Consider the following 18610-nt stretch of genomic DNA (forward strand, 5'->3'; position numbering starts at 1 on the left):
ACAGGGAAACCGCTAAAGGTTTTCCTGTCTACCACAAAGTTCTCAATACCGAGACCAAGTTTCATGTAACCTCTAAACAGGAGCTGGTAGAATGTGAGGAAGGGCAGAACTCTGAGTTATTGTATTTTTCTAAAATAGCTGAATAGATTGGACTTAGGGGCTCTCTTAACAAATAAAGGAGGAAGGATCAATCATTCTAAAAAACTCAAATCCTTTCTTGCTGAGGTCTCTGCTGCAAAAGCAATGGCAACCAACGTGCGAAGAAAAAATAGGCAGAAACACTAAATTTGGTGGTTCAAAAAGACCCCTTCAAAGAGCACGAAAAAAGTATTGTCTGGTTCCTAGCAGAATTTGGAGTCAGAAACAGAGCTAATTTGAGTGAAGAATCTAGCAGAAATGTCCCATGGCCAGATTTCCTAAACTGTATCCCACTGATTATATTCAAATTAAGTTAGGTGGCAGATGGGTTAACTTATTTTTATTTTAATAGTTATTTATTTTAAGGCATATTAACAAAAAATTTAATACATCAAGTTTATGGACTTTATTGTCTTATAATGAAGCTAAATTAGTTTTTAAGTTTAAAAAGGTAATGCGTTTATTAGCACCACACTCTAACCCACTGAGCTAACTGACCACCCCAAAGAAGCAAGGCATTTAAAGAAAATATACTGAATAAACAGTATTATTAGACACTGTCAGTTGGCAAAAAAAAAAAAAAAATGAGAAGGTGGTATTTGGATTGCTAAAGTTGGGAAAATACTGTCTTATGAGGAAAGATAGAGGGAAGAATAGAGGAGACAAGAAAGGGGAGAAGGAGAATAAATTCTTTCCGCTGGGAAGGGTCAGGGATTCCCCTTTCCAGGCAGAAGAAAGCAGCATCGCCTGCTGCAGCCGCCTGCTGATTCCAGGGAGTCTCTGCCGTCAGCTGTTTCCTCCTTGGTGAGGTCATTCTGGCCTCCAGCCCTTCAGAGCCTGGGACGCTCAGTCAGAACAAGACCTTGGAGACAAAAGAAGGGGCGAAAAAAAGCTCTGAGCGAGTACTTAGGAGAACTGTAGATCAATTCCCCCTTACCTTAATGACGTCTTCATCGGCAGACTTGCATTCTACAGACTCAGACACATCGACCACAGAACCATCCTCCTGGACCCCCACGACTTTGACAGGCACCGAAACAGGCTTCCCGGTGAGAATGGCGGTGTTCAAAACCTCGGTGTCCTAAACAGGAGAGGAGAGGGCTCAGATCAGCAAGCGCGCACCACGGGGGCCAGGGGTGTCCACCAAGCTCCCGACGCCTTCGTTCTCCTTCTGCAATTTAGACAGTTGTCCGAAGGGATGGAGCTACGAGGCACACACAAAATGGAAGGTTCCAAGCAACCGGACGGCGTTCCATCCCAGACGGAGATAATCAAACCTGACGGTCGGTGGGAATGTCTTCTCAGTCCCCAGGCGCAGGGTCATTCTCCCCTCCCTGCCCTCCGCTCCCTCTGCCTCACTCCACCCCCCACCCTCCGCCCCGCAGACTCACACTTAGCACACCCGTTCCTTTCAGTGCTTTTCAAATCTTGGCTCAAGGATCATTTGGGAAGCGACTACCTATTTTCTGGGCCTATTAACATCATGAACATAGACTTCCTTGTGATTTTAAATTGGGAAAGACAACAGCAGAAGCAACAGAGGAGAACGAGTCAAACATTACAAACCTCCGCCCACCCACGCTGACCACCAACACCCCACCTCCCCGACACCTCCAGAACCCCAGAGATCTCCCTCCAAACCCAGGTATTTTAAAATGCTGACATGTGCGTTTCTCTCTTCCTCTGTTGATTGATCTCCTCAGAGTTCTATAGGTTCTAATATATGTTACTAATTTATCTCAGTCTGTCAAATATTTGCCATCCCCACTGCCAACTTCCCTACTCAAGCCATCTTCTCTCAACCGGACACTCGCAATGCCCTCCCCAACTGGTTTCCCCGTGCCCATTCTCTTTACAACAAAGAGTATGTTTTTGATTCAATATAATGCAGATTATTTCTTTCTTAGATTATAACTCTTTGAAAAGTGTCCTACTATTCTTTTTTTTTTGAAAGTGAGTCTCACTTTGTTGCCCAGGCTGGAGCAGTGGCTCGATCTTGGCTCACTGCAAGCTCCGCCTCCCAGGTTCATTCTCCTGCCTCAGCCTCTCGAGTAGCTGGGACTACAGGTGCCCGCCCCCATGCCCGGCTAATTTTTTGTATTTTTTTTTTAGTAGAGACAGGGTTTCACCGTGTTAGCCAGGATGGTCTGGGTCTCCTGGCCTCGTGATCTGCCTGCCTCGGCCTCCCAAAGGGCTGGGATTACAGGCGTGAGCCACCGCGCCCCACCCTGCTATTCTTAAGATAAAATCCAAGCTCATGGACATGGAATGATCTGACCTTGGCACCTTTTACTCTCTCTCCTGCTCCTGTCTTTCTGTTCCTCACCACAGTTGAGCCCATTTACATCCCATCAACAGCATCTACCACAGGGTACTTCCCCTGTGCCTGGGTTCTCTGATCTAGAAAATGGGGATAATAAAAACAGCTCCCGTATGGGGACCTTATGAAAACTTAATAAATCAATCAATGTACAAAGCTTAGAACAGAACTGGTACATAATGGGCAACAAGCACACAATAAATCCAGCTGTTACAGTAAGTTCTCTACAGCATTTGCTCCATGAGTGAACTGAAGAACCACTGAGTAGATTCACAAGGGGACTGTGGTAGAGATGCCACTTCACACTTGCCTGAAGAGAAAGGGAGTCAACCAGAGAAGATGGTAGACACCTGGGCAACACAGCCCAGCAATGAGAGTTCACCAAACATTCCACAATTGGCTTCACTAGAATGAACCAACCAGATAACTATTTCAGTGTCTCCCAGACTGTATCAATGAGATCATTATTTCAGTACTGCTTTCACACTTGGAGTCCTTAACCGTAGGCACTAAGTGGGTTCTGCAGTCAGCCCCACACTCTCTATTCCGAACTTGATTGTGAAGGCTTAATAGAGTAACAGATGGAGTCAACCTTTAATAATAATAATAATAATTGCTAAAACTTCGCTATTGTGTATGAAATGGGCAATGTTCTATGTGTTTTATATGTCATTCATTCCTCATTCAGTTTTCTCAAATCTCCCAAGGTAGTCACAGATATTATTCCCATTTTATAGATGATTTATTTTTCGTTGATATTAAACTTGCAAATAATAGCTACTTGTTAACAGAAAACATCAACTTTGTAATGAATATTTAAAAACAACATCCCAATCTAAGAAATGTAAAAATTAAGTTTGTTTGTTTTTTACATGTGTCCCCTCTTCTGGATGAAATTGTAAAGAGAGAAATCCAAAAGAACAGAACTATACTCCATGTTCCTGAGCACTCCCCTCTGCCTGGGGAGCTTAATTCTGTGCACACTTACATAAATTTATATTAAAGCACATAGGATGGGAAGCACTGTGGAAGTTGAGATGAGAACTCACCTAGGTGGGGTAATGACATGGAAGTGGGAGTAATCTCATGAATACAAGGAACAGAGATTGTATCTTAACTGCTAAGTTTGACTCAATCATGCAGCTGAAAAAAAAAATCAGTGCAGGTATTTTTTGTGTGTGGTGCATTGATTTTGTCTAATGAGCATCCCTCCTTCCTTCTCCTTTAGTGACAATGTTTCTTTTTTTTTCTCTCTGTATCACCTGACTCCTGCCATTTGTGAATGTGGCCTGGGTGGCGCTGACCCCAGAACACCCAGTCAGACTTCGCAGAAGAGCACGTGACCAGAATACAGTCAATCTAGGTATTGCAGCCCTTTGCCCACAAAGACAGATTCAAGTGAAGCCCAAACAAAGAAAATCAGACAAGAGTAGGAGCTGCAAATATTCCTGGGAAAGATTTCTAGGTTTCTGAATCCAACTATACCTGAAGTCTTTGGAAATTTAGATATACAAAATTAACTGTTAGAATTTAGATATACAAAATTAACTGTTTTACCAAAGTTAGTTTGAGTTGGGTTTTTTGTCAGTTGCAACAAAAATTCTTAACACATGAGGACCAGTAACAAGCAAGACACTAGGGAAAGATAAAAGGCTAAACATCAATCTCTGCCTTGTAGAAGCTCATAGCCTTCACGGAAGACATTACAATATATTTCCCAAACTGAGTTTCAAGAAAGGTGAAATTAATTTGTATAATAAATTACAACTGACACAAACTCATGATTCTATTACATATAACTTTGCAACCATGTTTCCTCCTTGAGCTTTTTCACAGGTAGCTGATATTTTTGTACCTTTTTTATCCTGTGTCCATCAACAGCCTCTCAAAAATCCCGAAGGCAATTCCTACCTACCTAGCACAATGAGAAAGCAATTTACCATGGTAAATACTACATTGAAATCGTCCCCTGATCCCAGAGATGCTAAAAATTCCTAACGTATCAAAAAACTAAGTATTTTATTCTGCTCTTATTTGTGTGAGTTCTAGGTTTCATGCCTTGAAGCATATTTATAGTCCTTTATGACTGTGTGATTCCATTAATGTTGCATGTTAGGGTGATGCCAGTGAAAATGGTAGCATCAAAATATCAGAAAATTCCCTTCTACATAAAAGCAATGAGGAAACTGTCAAACAGTGTCAAGATCAACTTTTGTATAACTCTGGAAATAAACCAAAGATTTATAGGCAACCAGGAGATCATTTATTCAAGAAAAAATGGCTGATTCTTGGTGAAAACAGAACTTTGTGGCATTTTAACCTGACCTGCTTAAATCTCACACTTTCCAGTGCTGTAGTATCTTTGAAAAATAACAGCCTATACTGACAGTAAAAACCAGCAGTCTAGAAGCCACTGGAGTGGGCAGGTCAGGGCTGGAGATCTTTCAAAACCTCATTCCCAAATAACTGTCATGTATTGACTTGTCTAATGGTTCCCTGAAAAAACCCACTTGCAAGGCTGTCGGTATTTGGCTTCACTCTCAGTTCACCCAGTGTGGAAAGCTCTTCCCTAGAGATACTTGCCAGGCAACTGTTTGACTTTTAGCTGCCTGAGGCAGTGTATAACAGTTTAATCAAAAAGCTTCAAAGGAAAAGATAAAGAATGAGACCTCCATAGGGTCTTTGAAAGGCTACAGTATATTCCTGGGAATCTATAAGATCATAATCATACTTAGGGCTGTGTGCATGCCTAGAGCTGTGCTCATACACAGGAAAGATCAGAGAATAGACCTAAGCTCTCACCTCTGGTTGATTTTGAGGCTCTGTGAAAGCAGGAAGTGAAAGCTAAGGCAGGTGTCAGGTATTTAAAGAAAACTCTGCCTAATCATTGGCTGACCATGAAGCTAACCAAGCAGAGACTTTACAGACTTTACAGAATTAGTTTGCAAAAGTCACTAAGCAATCAACAACTACTACAACAAACAATAACAAAAACAAACTTGGGGAGGGAAAGAGAATCTGATTCCAAGAGTTGCTGCATTATATTATTTCAAAATGTCCAGCTTTGAACAAAAACTTAGGAGATATGCAAAAAAGCAAGAAAATATGGCCCATACCCAGGACAAAAAGCAATCAAAGCAAATTTTCCCTGAGAAAGCTAAGGTATTAGACCTACTAGACAAAGATGACAATTATTTTAAATTAAACATTTTGAATATATTCAAAGAAATAAAGAAAATAACGTCTAAAGTAGTAAAAGAAAGTATGAGAGGCCAGGTGTGGTGGCTCACACCTGTAATCCCAGCACTTTTGGAGGCTGAGGCAGCCAGATCATGAGGTCAGGAGTTTGAGACCAGCCTGGCTAACATGGTGTAACCCCATCATTACTAAAAATACAAAAAATTAGCCAGGTATGGTACCACCACACCTGTAATCCCAGCTACTTGGGAAGCTGAGGCAGGAGAATTGCTTGAATGCAGGAAGCAGAGATTGCAGTGAGCTGAGATCGTGCTACTGCACTCCAGCCTGGGCCACAGAGCAAGACTCCATCTTAAAGAAAAAAAAAAAAGACAATATCGATAGATATAAATCATTTTCTTAAATAACCAATTAGAAGTTCTAAAGTTGAAAAGTATAATAACTGAAATGAAAAATTAACTCATGGGGCTCAACAGCAGATTTGAGCAGCTAGCAAAAAGAATCAGTGAACATAAAGATAGGTTAATTAAAATTAAAATGTGAGGAGTATAAAGAAAATAGAATGAACAAAAATAGTACAAATACAGCATCGGAGATTTCTGTGATGCCATCAAGCATACCAGCATAAGCACAATTGCAATCCCAGAAGAAAAGGAGGCAGAGAAAAAGGAAGAAATAATATTTGAGTAATTAATGGCAAAGGTGTCCCAGATTTTATTTAAAATATTAATCTGCACATTCAAGAGTTCAGCAAGCTCAAAATAGAATAAACTCACCGAGATCCACACCTAGATACATCATAATCAAATTGTCAAATACCAAAATACCGTATAATATTGAAAACAGCAAGACAAAAATACCTCATGATATACAAGCAATCTTCAAAAAGACTAAGAACTGTTGTATTATCAGAAACTGGAGGCAAAAAGGCAGAAGGATGACACATTCAATGTGGTGAAAGAAAAGACTGTCAACCAAGAATTTTATATCCAGAAAACCTGTCTTTCAAAATAAAATGAAGAAATTGTCACAAAACAAGAGAAACAGAAAGTGAGAGAGTTCTTCACTAACAGACTCATCTTACAAGAAACACCAAAAGAAGACCTCTAGGCTCAAATGAAGGAACACCAGACAGTAATTCAATTACACATGAAGGTATAGAGAGCACCAGTAAATGTAACTACATTGAGAAATATAAAGGACAGTACAAACATCTTTTTGTTTGTGACATTACATTTCTTCTATCTTATTTAAAGGAGAACTGCATAAAGGAATAATTATAGATGTTTGTTCATGGACACACAACTTGCAGAAAGATGCAACTTGTATGACAAAAACAGAGACAAAGATGAATGTTGTATAAAATGAGTCAATCAACAAGAAAATATAACAATTATAAAACAGATGCACCTAACAAAGTCCCAAAATACATGAGGCCAAAACTGACACAGTTGAAGGAAGAGATAAAATTCAACAATAAGAGTTGGAGACTTCAATATTCCACTTTCAGTAATTAACAGAACAACTAGCCATAAGATCAACAATGAAAAGGAAGACTTTAACAATACTATAAAAAAACAAGACCCAACAGACATCTACAGAACACAGTAGCCAGCAACAGTAGAATACACATTGTTACTGCATTTACATGGAGCATTCTGTAGGACATATCACAGGTCAGGCCATTAAACAAGTCTCAACAAATTTGAAAGGACTGAAATTGTAGAAAGTAAATTATCTGGTATCAATAGAATGAAATTAGAAAAGGATAGGGTGAAAATTAAAAATATCTGTAAACATTCGGAAATTAAACAATCCTTTTTTAACAACCAATGTTTCGTATGGCGATTCCTCAAGGATCTAGAACTAGATGTACCGTATGACCCAGCCATCCCACTACTGGGTATATACCCAAAGGATTATAAATCATGCTGCTATAAAGACACATGCACAGGTATGTTTATTGCAGTACTATTCACAATAGCAAAGACTTGGAATCAACCCAAATGTCCATCTGTGACAGACTGGATTAAGAAAATGTGGCACATATACACCATGGAATATTATGCAGCCATAAAAAAGGATGAGTTTGCGTCCTTTGTAGGGACATGGATGCACCTGGAAACCATCATTCTTAGCAAACTATCACAAGAAGAGAAAACCAAACACTGCATGTTCTCACTCATAGGTGGGAACGGAACAATGAGATCACTTGGACTCGGGAAGGGGCCTATCATGGGGAGGGGGGAGGGGGGAGGGATTGCATTGGGAGTTATACCTGATATAAATGACGAATTGATGGGTGCTGATGAGTTGATGGGTTCAGCACACCAACATGGCACAAGTATACATATATAACAAACCTGCACGTTATGCACATGTACCCTAGAACTTAAAAGTATAATAATAAAAAAAAAAAAACAATAGGCCATAACAACCAATGTTTCAAAAAAGAAATCACAAGAGAAATCAGAAAATACTACCAAATGAGTAAAAATGAAAACATGCCAAAACTTATAAGATGCATTAAAATTAGTATTTAGAGGGAAATTTATAGCTGAAATGCCTATATGGGAAAATTAAAATATCTCAAATTAATAACCTAGCTTTCTACCTTAGAGAACTAGAGAAAAAAGAGCAAACTAAACCTAGAACAAGCACAAGGAAGACAATAATAATAGAGCAGAAAAAATAAGTATAATTTAATAATAAAAATATTATATCACATTATTTATATTAAATATTTGTATTTACTATTAAATAATGTTATGTTAAATAATATTAGATATTACATTTCATATTTATGTATTAATACAAAATAATAAATGACATATAGAGAAAATCAATGCAATGAAACCAAAAGTAAGTTATTTGGAAAAATTTTAAGGCTGACAAAACTTTAGCCAGACTGATGAATGAAGCAGTAGGGAGATTCAGATTTCTAAAATAAGGAATTAAACAGGAGCTCAGTATTACAGGAAACAAAAATTATAGAGGAATACTAGAGCATATGCCAAAAACCAGATGACCTAGATGAAAAGAGCAAATTCATAAAAAGACAAAAACTACCAAAACTGGCTCAAGAGGAAATTGGAATTTCAATATCTATAACTGATAAAGAGATTGAATAATTAAAAAATAAACTTTCCACAAAGAAAAGCTCAGGACCAGATGGTTTCATTAATAAAATCTAACAAAAGCTTAAAGAGTAATATTAATTTTTAGAAATTCTTCACAAAATTAGAAGATGAAACAGTTCCCAGCTAATTCTATGAGATCAGTATTACCCTAATTAAAAAAAAAAAAAAAAAAAAAAAGCAAAGACATCACAGGAAAAGAAAACTACAGGCCAATATCACTAAATAATATAGATGCCAACCCCACACCCCTGCCACACACACATGAAAAATACTAGCAAACAAATGCATGCAACATTTCTTTAAAGGACTAAACACCATAACGAGTGGGAATTATCCCAGGGATGCAGGGTTGGTTCAACGTATGAAAATTAATCAACGTAATATAGTTTAATTATAGAACAAAGGACCAAAATGCACGTCTTGATGATCTTAAGACATGTGAAAAAAAGCATTTGACAAAATCCAACACCTTTTAATGATAAAGTTACTCAATAAATTAGGAACTGATGGGAACTTCCTCAACATGATAAAGGCCATCTATGGAAAACATACAGCTAACATCACAGTGATAAAAGACTGTAAGCTTTCTCAAGATCAGGAAGAAGACAAAGATGACGCTCACCACTTCTATCCAGTGTTGGACTGGAGGTTCTAGCCAAGGTAATTGGTGGGGAGAGGGGGGGAATTAATTAAAAGGAATCCAAATTGAAAGGAAGAAGTAAAACTATCTCTATTTGCAGATGACATGATCCCATACCTAGAAAATTCTAGAAATTCACAAGTAAAACCATTCTAATAAAGGAGTTCAGCAAATTTCAGGATACAAGATGAAAATCTAAAACTCAATTTTATTTGTAATGAACGATATATAAATGAAATTAAGAAACTAATTCTCTTTATAATAGCATTGAAATTAATACATTACGTGGAAATAAGTTTAATGAAAGTAGTTGGTTAAACTTAAATATCTCACAAAGTATTGTTGAAAAAATTTTAAAAATACCTAAATAAATAAATAAAATGTATCCTATGTTCATAGATTGGAAAACTTAATATTGTTAAGATGTCAATACTCCCCAAAGAAATATACAGATTCAATGTAATTGCTATCAAAACTCCAGCTGCCTTTTTCCCAGAAATGCACAAGCTAGTGTTAAAATTCATATGGAGATGAAGAGGCAGAATAGCCAAAGCAATCTTGATAAATAACAGTTGGAAGGCTCACACTTCCTGATTAGAATTGACTTTCCAGAAATAAACTCTCACATTTTCAGCAGATTGATTTTCAACAAGGATGTCAGGATAATTCAGTGGTGAAAGAATAGTTTTTTCAACAAATGATGCTGGGATAACTGGATATCCACATAAAAAAGAACAAAGTTGGATCCATACCTCACACCACATTCAAAATTTAATTCAAAATATATCAAAGACATAAATTTAAGGGCTCAAACTATTAAACTCTTTAAAGAAAACTTAGGTATAAGTCTTCCTGACTTCAGATTCAGCAAATATTGCTTAGATATGACACCAAAAGCACAACCAACAAAGAAAATAGATACATTGTACTTTATCAAAATTTAAAACCTTTGTGCTTCAAGGGATACCACCAAGAAAGTAAAAGGACAATCCACAAATGGGAAAAAATTTGCAAATAATTTATTTGATAAGGGTCTAGTGTTTGGAATATATACAGAACTATTATACCACACAAAATAGACAAATACCCAGATTAAAAATGAGGGAACAGGATTTGAATAGACAGTTTCCAGAAGAAGATATATTAACACAAATTGGCCAATAAACACATGAAAAGATGCTCAACATCATTAAGGAAATGTAAACCAAAAACAGATACCACTTCACACTGACTAGGACAGCTTTAAATAAAAAGACATAAAATAACAAGTGTTGACTGGCAACAATGTATGGAAATTGGAACTCGCATACATTGTCTGTGGGGTGTAAAATCGTGTGGCTGCTGTAGAAAAGTCTGGTGCTTCCTCAAAAGGTTAAACAGAGAATTACCATATGACCTAGCAATTATACTCCCGGGTGTGTGTGTGTATGTATGTGTGTGTGTGTGTGTGTGTGTGTGTGTGTGTATATATATATGTGTGTGTGTGTGTGTATATATATATATATGACTGCTAATAGGTTTGGGATTTCACTGGAGGAGTGATGGAAATATTCTAGAATTAGTGTTGATGGTTGCCAACCCTTGTGAATATACTGAAAGCCACTGCATAGTGAAAACAAACAAACAAAAGATTCCGTGTTATTCTAAATAGTGAGGTAATGCCATACGTCCTGGCATTTCATGTGCTGGGAACATCAGTACAGATATCAGTAGAAAGGCTCATACCACTCCTCAATGCCAGTGATGATTCAGTATTTTGTGAAAGATGGACAGTGGGCAACACAACAACTTTGCCAAGGAGAAAAAATTGGCAGACTATAAAATCCAAGAAGTAGATATAATACAGGGCATCTTCAACACCCTTTTTGACCAGCTGAAGTTTTACCAGGGTGAGTAACAGCCTCATACTCTATGGCCATGAGAAGGATTCACACAAGTGTAGACAGTCTTTCCTTTCCTCTTCTTGTTTCTCAAATGGTCATGATTCCTTACATGAGAATAGTTCTGTTAGCTTCTAATCTGCAGAGTCAACTGAATCTTAGGGATATTTTAGATCTAGAAAGAACTGAAGAACACATTGCCTTAAAGTACCTTGTTTTATGAAGAACAGAGAACAGCAACTCCTTCCACGTTGGGAATCTGAAACCCCATTGGACAAGGGGAACTACCCACAGGAAATACAAAGGCAAAAGAGAACATCACAATCTAGTACCACATTTGAGAGAAAAGAATAATAATAGCTCTCATATAAGAGAGTATCTGCTTTGTGCTAGGGATCGTGACAAGGGCTTCGTATTAATTAATGAGGTTGCTTCTATTATTCCTTTCACTTTACAGAGAAGAATGTAGGAAATAAGGAATCTCTAACTGATGAAGAAACTGACTGCTCAGTAACTCCACCTATGGGTATCTTTATTGAGAGAAATGCCCAAACAAGGTCATCGGTTCATGAAGGATATTCATCAAAGCACTGTTTCTAATAGGAAAAGGTAGACACTATCTAAATAACCATTAGTTGGGAAATGGCCCCATGAACTTGGTACAGGCCCACAGTATAAAATATTATGTGACAGATAAAATGATTAATTGGACCCTATATTGTTTAAAAATAAGTCAGAGTACTTCAGTTTTCTTAGCTATAAAAAAAAATTCCAAAGAATTTATAAGGATGGCATTAAATAAATAAAATTTCCTCACACACAGTTTGAGCCCACAGTTTGATTGTATTTTACTGCCCATTTGAACTTTCCAATGAAACATAGGTGGAATTATGTGCTCATTTGAATCAGAAGCTCTGAGAGCACAAGACTTCACACTCTCCCTTTCCATGCCATGGTGATGGTGGCTGCTCCACCATCCTGGCTCCCAAAGTGACCTAGAGCAAAATTCTCCAACTGATCTGTGTCAGACAGGCAGTGTGAGCACAAATAAACCTCTGTTGCTTTAAGCTATTAAAATTTAGGAGTGGCAAGTAACTTTCGGCACATTATTTTGACTATGTACTCTCAGGCTAAAGATAAAAATAACTGTAAACACATATTGAATTCTAGTTAGGTTTGTTTTCCACAGCAGTATGGGTTAGCAATTCTAAAACTGCTTTAGTATTCTAGGATTGAGCAAACAATATGTGTTGGGTAATGAGAGCCAGGATTCTCACTGCTAGAAAATTGAGTTTAAAAATGGAAAGGAGAAGGAGTTAGAGTGAACTCTGCAATCATGAACTGGGATGGGAAGAGTACCAGCACAAAACCATAGGGGTGGGGACACGCATGTGTCTACCTATGTATAATGTGGGTGTATATATATGTACACATGTATATAGTTTTCTCCTAGTTCTGTTCACTGAGAGGGCTTAGATATAATAACACCCCTTTAGCAATCAGCACACCTAGTACCCAGAATGGAGCTCTAAAAACCAATCTCCAATAAAAGAAAACAGAGCTCCTTAGAGAAATGGCTGATTTAAGTGTCAAGACAAAGAAAGTACAAGAACATGAGCCTAAAATATCCTGTGGAGGCAGAAAGTAACAAAGTGCTCAAAAAAAAAGTCAAAAGGACACAAGAGGCAGAGTGAAGGGGCACCCACTTCCAGTCTGGGACAATTTTAGCATCACAGTAAATAATCACAGCAGTCAACTATAATCTGTAGAATAAAATGAGCTTCTGAGTCCATATTGTTATAAACAAACAGTGGAGAAAGGAAGATTGATCCTTAGAGTAGAATTCCAGCTAACAAATATAAAAAGGAATGATGAAACTACAATACCACCACCTGGCAATCACTATTTATCACTATAATTGTTTCAGGCAAGAATCATTAATGGGCTCTGCTGCTGATTGAAAGGATGATAAGAAACAGGACACTTGCATTGTGCCAAAGTATCTCTGTGAAAGAAACATTAATTTCAAAGGGAAAAAAACACAGTAACTTTATGGTGTCTAAACCTAGCATATACCACCTGTCTTGGTCCATTTTGTGCTGCTATAACAGAATGCCACAGACTGTGTAATTTATAAAGAATGAATTTTTTTTTTTCCTCACATTCATAGAGGCTGGGAAGTCTAAGATCAAGGCACCAGCATCTGGTGAGGGCTGCCCTCTGCTTCCAAAATGGCACCTTGAATGGTGTAGCCTCTGGAAAGGATTGCAGAAGGCAGAGGGCAAAAAGGAATGAACTCCTTGATCAATCCCTTTTATAACAGCATTAATTCATTTATGAGGGCAGAGCCCTAATGACATAAACACCTCCCAAAAGGCTTCAGCTCCCAACGCTGTTGCAGTCAGGATTAAGTTTCCAACACGTGGATTTTGGGAGACACACACAGACCATAGCACTCCCTTTTCCATGTGATCAAAGACAACATCACTAGTAATGGGATAAATATGCATTGTGTGTCCTGAAAAGGAGAGAGCATAAATTCTGGACTGGTTTCAAAAAAAAAACCACATAAACTGAATCTAATAATAAGGAAATATAAGACAAACCCCAATATGGCACATTCTGTCCATTTCAAATACGTCACAGCCTAAAAGACAAGGACTAGGAAACTGTTCCAGATTAAAGGACACAACAAATGCAATGTGTGGTCCTGAATTGAATCCTCAAACAGAAAAAAGTATTTTTCTTTTGCTATAATGCATATTAGTGCAATAATAGATAAGATTTGAATGTGGTCTGGGAATCAGATAATATTTTGCATGGACATTAATTTCCTGATATTGACATTTCACTCTACTTATGTAAGAGTTTTGAGGAAATTTACACAAACATATTTACAGAAAAAGGATCATCATGTGTATAACTTACTCTCAAGCAGTTTGTTAAAATAACAACAATGTGTCTTTGTGTTGAAAGAGAGAATATTCACATTTTGGGGATTTTGGTGAAGGTATTTGGGAAACACAGTTGTTCAGACTCAAAGATATAACCAAGAGAGCAGACAACAGAGATGAATCAATAAATAAATGCATAAAGATGCAGGATGTGGTAAGTGCCTAACAAACATCATTAGTGACAACTAATTTTTCTTAAACACTTAGATAAGTTCCAGGCAGTGTGCCAAGTTATTTGCATGCATTATCTGTTAATAATAATGCATGTTTATAATAATAAACTACAATAGCTATCAACATCTGATAACCAACAAAGTGCTCAACAACAGTGCCTGGTATACTGTAAGTACTTGATAAACACTAACTGGTCTTATTAACATCTTATTTAATCCTCAAGCATCCCTACTGAAGCATTACTATTTTTATCCTCATTTTACAAATGAGGGAACCGAAGCGGAAAGGTTCCACGATTTGGCCAGAATCACTCTGCTGCTAAGCTGCAGAGCCAGGATGGGAGCAAAAACATGTGACACCAGAGCCCCCAATCCTGGCTGCTGCGCTGGGTCTCCTCTCAGCTCCTCACTTGGAAAATAAACCTAACAATCCCATTTCTTTTCCCAACTCACAAGAACGCTTTCAGCCCAAAAGATAGCTTTACACAGACTTTTTAATTTGAAACTTTTACAAATATGTTTTATAGATACAAAACTTAGTTTTTAGTAGCAACAGCTAGGTAGCCACAAAGGCCCAAGTCACAACCACGTGTGACTTCCAGTGTGTTCCACTCCAGCTGCTCTTCCAGCCTGTGAGGTTCTGGCCCACAACCCCAAGACCTGGCCACCTACACTCTTTGATCCCTGGCACAGAAATGTCAGCCTCTGAGTAGTAATCTAATTCTGACCACACTGGGCCCTCGGACACCTTGACTTCTGATTTTTAAAACTGCAAGGCAGATGTAAATTTCACTCAGAGATAAGCAAGGATGTTGGCTCCAATATAAATACTGATTTTTCAATCCCACTGTTGTGTATTACATAACGCTGAAATCAGCCAGCTCCCCCAACTTGATGGCTATTTTTAGACTCAGATCATTTATTATCCGCAAGACAGTAAGTGATTTCAAAATTCAGCTCTTTCTGAGTCTCTAAATAACACAAATAAAATTATTTCAATAGGATAGCACTCAGAGAGAGAGTCAATAAAGTGTGGCTCTGTTAAGGACTGACCTGTGTCTCCCAGGTGGTAACTATAGCTGGAAGAAGCAAAGGCTGTTGGGAATGAGCTTTACCTAGTGCCCAGGTAAGTTCATTAACCAGTAACTAAGAACAGTGAGGTGGTAAGTGCTGCTTAACTCACACGATTAGGGGTCACTCACAGGCAAGATGGTCATCCAGTGGATCTTACGAGCAAGTTTACCTCACAGGGAAGGAGGAACAACAGTTCCTCCACTGCTGAAACAACAGACTACAAATATGTGAGGCCCTACAGCTCTCGGTACATATGGAGGTTCTACAAGGAGTGGAAACTCAACCAGTTAAAGCCACGAGACCCCAGACTTCATGGGGACAAGGACTAGGTTTCTTTCTTCCCACTGACTCGCATACTGCCCGGGGTAGAGTAGGATCTCAAACGTGGCTGAATGCAGGTAAAACCATCCAACAGTGACATACGCAGCATCTACTGGAAACCTTCCTTCCCTTCTCTCCCAACACTATTATAATGGTGGCAAGGCTCCATGTCGCCGCTTTATGCAAAATGGCCTCCCCATTCAAGTCACTGTGGATTGGTCCAGAAATGAGTAATGAACCATGCTGAACCAATGAGCCCTTTCTGTAAAGAATTTGGAATAAAAATTAAAAGATTCCGAAATCAAAATTAGGGGGGCGGAGCAAGATGGCCGAATAGGAACAGCTCCAGTCTCCAACTCCCAGCGCGAGCGACACAGAAGACCGGTGATTTCTGCATTTTCAACTGAGGTACTGGGGTCATCTCTCTAGGGAGTGCCGGACAATCGGTGCGGGTCAGCTGCTGCAGCCTGACCAGCGTGAGCTGAAGCAGGGCGAGGCATCGCCTCACCTGGAAGCGCAAGGGGGAAGGAAATCCCTTTTCCTAGCCAGGGGAACTGAGACACACAACACCTGGAAAATCGGGTAACTCCCACCCCAATACTGCGCTTTAAGGAAACAGGCACACCAGGAGAATATATCCCACACCTGGCCGGGAGGGTCCCACGCCCACGGAGCCTCCCTCACTGCTAACACAGCCGTCTGCGGCGATCTATCCGCAAGGCAGCAGCGAGGCTGGGGGAGGGGCGCCCGCCATTGCTGAGGCTTAAGTAGGTAAACAAAGCCGCTGGAAGCTCGAACTGGGTGGAGCTCACAGCAGCTCAAGGAAGCCTGCCTGTCTCTGTAGACTCTACCGCTGCGGACAGCGCACAGCTGCAGTCCATTAGGGGAAAGAGCGGGGCGCTGCAGACCCGAACGACTCTGTCTGACAGCTTTGGGGAGAGCCGTGGATCTCCTAACGTGGAGGTTGAGATCTGAGAACGGACAGACTGCCTGCTCAGGTGGGTCCCTGACCCCTGAGTAGCCTAGCTGGGAGACATCCCCCACTAGGGGCAGTCTGATACCCCACACCTCACAGGGTGGCGTCACCCCTGAGAGGAAACTTCCAAAGAAAGAATCAGACAGGTACACTCGCTGTTCAGCAATATTCTATCTTCGGCAACCTCTGCTGCTGATACCCAGGCAAACAGGGTCTGGAGTGGACCTCAAGCAATCTCTAACAGACCAACAGACAGTCCTTCTGACTGTCAGACGGAAAACTATCAAACAGGAAGGACACCTATACCAAAACCCCATCAGTACGTCACCATCATCAAAGTCCAGAGACAGATAAAACCACAAAGATGGGGAAGAAGCAGGGCAGAAAAGCTGGAAATTCAAAAAATAAGAGCGCATCTCCCCCTGCAAGGAGCGCAGCCCATCGCCAGCAACGGATCAAAGCTGGTCAGAGAATGACTTTGACGAGATGAGAGAAGAAGGCTTCAGTCCATCAAACCTCTCAGAGCTAAAGGAGGAATTACGTACCCAGCGCAAAGAAACTAAAAATCTTGAAAAAAAAGTGAAGAATTGACAGCTAGACTAATTAATGCAGAGAAGATCATAAACGAAATGACAGAGATGAAAACCATGACACGAGAAATACGTGACAAATGCACAAGCTTCGGTAACCGACTCGATCAACTGGAGGAAAGAGTATCAGCGATTGAGGATCAAATGAATGAAATGAAGCGAGAAGAGAAACCAAAAGAAAAAAGAAGAAAAAGAAATGAACAAAGCCTGCAAGAAGTATGGGATTATGTAAAAAGACCAAATCTACGTCTGATTGGGGTCCTGAAAGTGAGGGGGAAAATGGAACCAAGTTGGAAAACACTCTTCAGGATATCATCCAGGAGAACTTCCCCAACCTAGTAGGCAGGCCAACATTCAAATTCAGGAAATACAGAGAACGCCACAAAGATACTCCTCCAGAAGAGCAACTCCAAGACACATAATTGCCAGATTCACCAAGTTGAAATGAAGGAAAAAATCTTAAGGGCAGCCAGAGAGAAAGGTCGGGTTACCCACAAAGGGAAGCCCATCAGAATAACAGCAGACCTCTCGGCAGAAACTCTACAAGCCAGAAGAGAGTGGGGGCCAATATTCAACGTTCTTAAAGAAAAGAATTTTAAACCCAGAATTTCATATCCAGCCAAACTAAGCTTCATCAGTGAAGGAGAAATAAAATCCTTTACAGATAAGCAAATGCTTAGAGATTTTGTCACCACCAGGCCTGCCTTACAAGAGACCCTGAAGGAAGCCCTAAACATGGAAAGGAACAAGCGGTACCAGCCATTGCAAAAACATGCCAAAATGTAAAGACCATCGAGGCTAGGAAGAAACTGCATCAACTAACGAGCAAAATAACCAGTTAATATCATAATGACAGGATCAAGTTCACACATAACAATATTAACCTTAAATGTCAATGGACTAAATGCTCCAATTAAAAGACACAGACTGGCAAACTGGATAAGAGTCAAGACCCATCAGTCTGCTGTATTCAGGAGACCCATCTCACATGCAGAGACATACATAGGCTCAAAATAAAGGATGGAGGAAGATCTACCAAGCAAATGGAGAACAAAAAAAAGCAGGGGTTGCAATCCTAGTCTCTGATAAAACAGACTTTAAACCATCAAAGATCAAAAGAGACAAAGAAGGCCATTACATAATGGTAAAGGGATCAATTCAACAGGAAGAGCTAACTCTCCTAAATATATATGCACCCAATACAGG

At 39.4% G+C, this 18610-nt stretch overlaps 1 protein-coding gene across 3 annotated transcripts in view; it reads right to left on the bottom strand.

Annotated features, from left to right (window-relative positions):
* The window catches only part of LOC117089191 (transmembrane protein 132B), a 548815-nt gene that overhangs the window by 77261 nt on the left and 452944 nt on the right, over positions 1-18610 (bottom strand). For all 3 annotated transcript variants that reach the window (XR_004439500.1, XM_033220123.1, XM_033220122.1), the window contains one exon: positions 1076-1219. Coding sequence is in view for 2 of the 3 variants with exons in the window: in XM_033220123.1 (XP_033076014.1) it covers positions 1076-1219 (144 nt within the window). In the remaining variant the exon portion in view is untranslated. The remainder of the gene's footprint in view (positions 1-1075; positions 1220-18610) is intronic.

Source organism: Trachypithecus francoisi, unplaced genomic scaffold, assembly GCF_009764315.1.
Source record: "Trachypithecus francoisi isolate TF-2019V2 unplaced genomic scaffold, Tfra_2.0 Lachesis_group11, whole genome shotgun sequence".
Lineage (NCBI taxonomy): Eukaryota > Metazoa > Chordata > Mammalia > Primates > Cercopithecidae > Trachypithecus > Trachypithecus francoisi.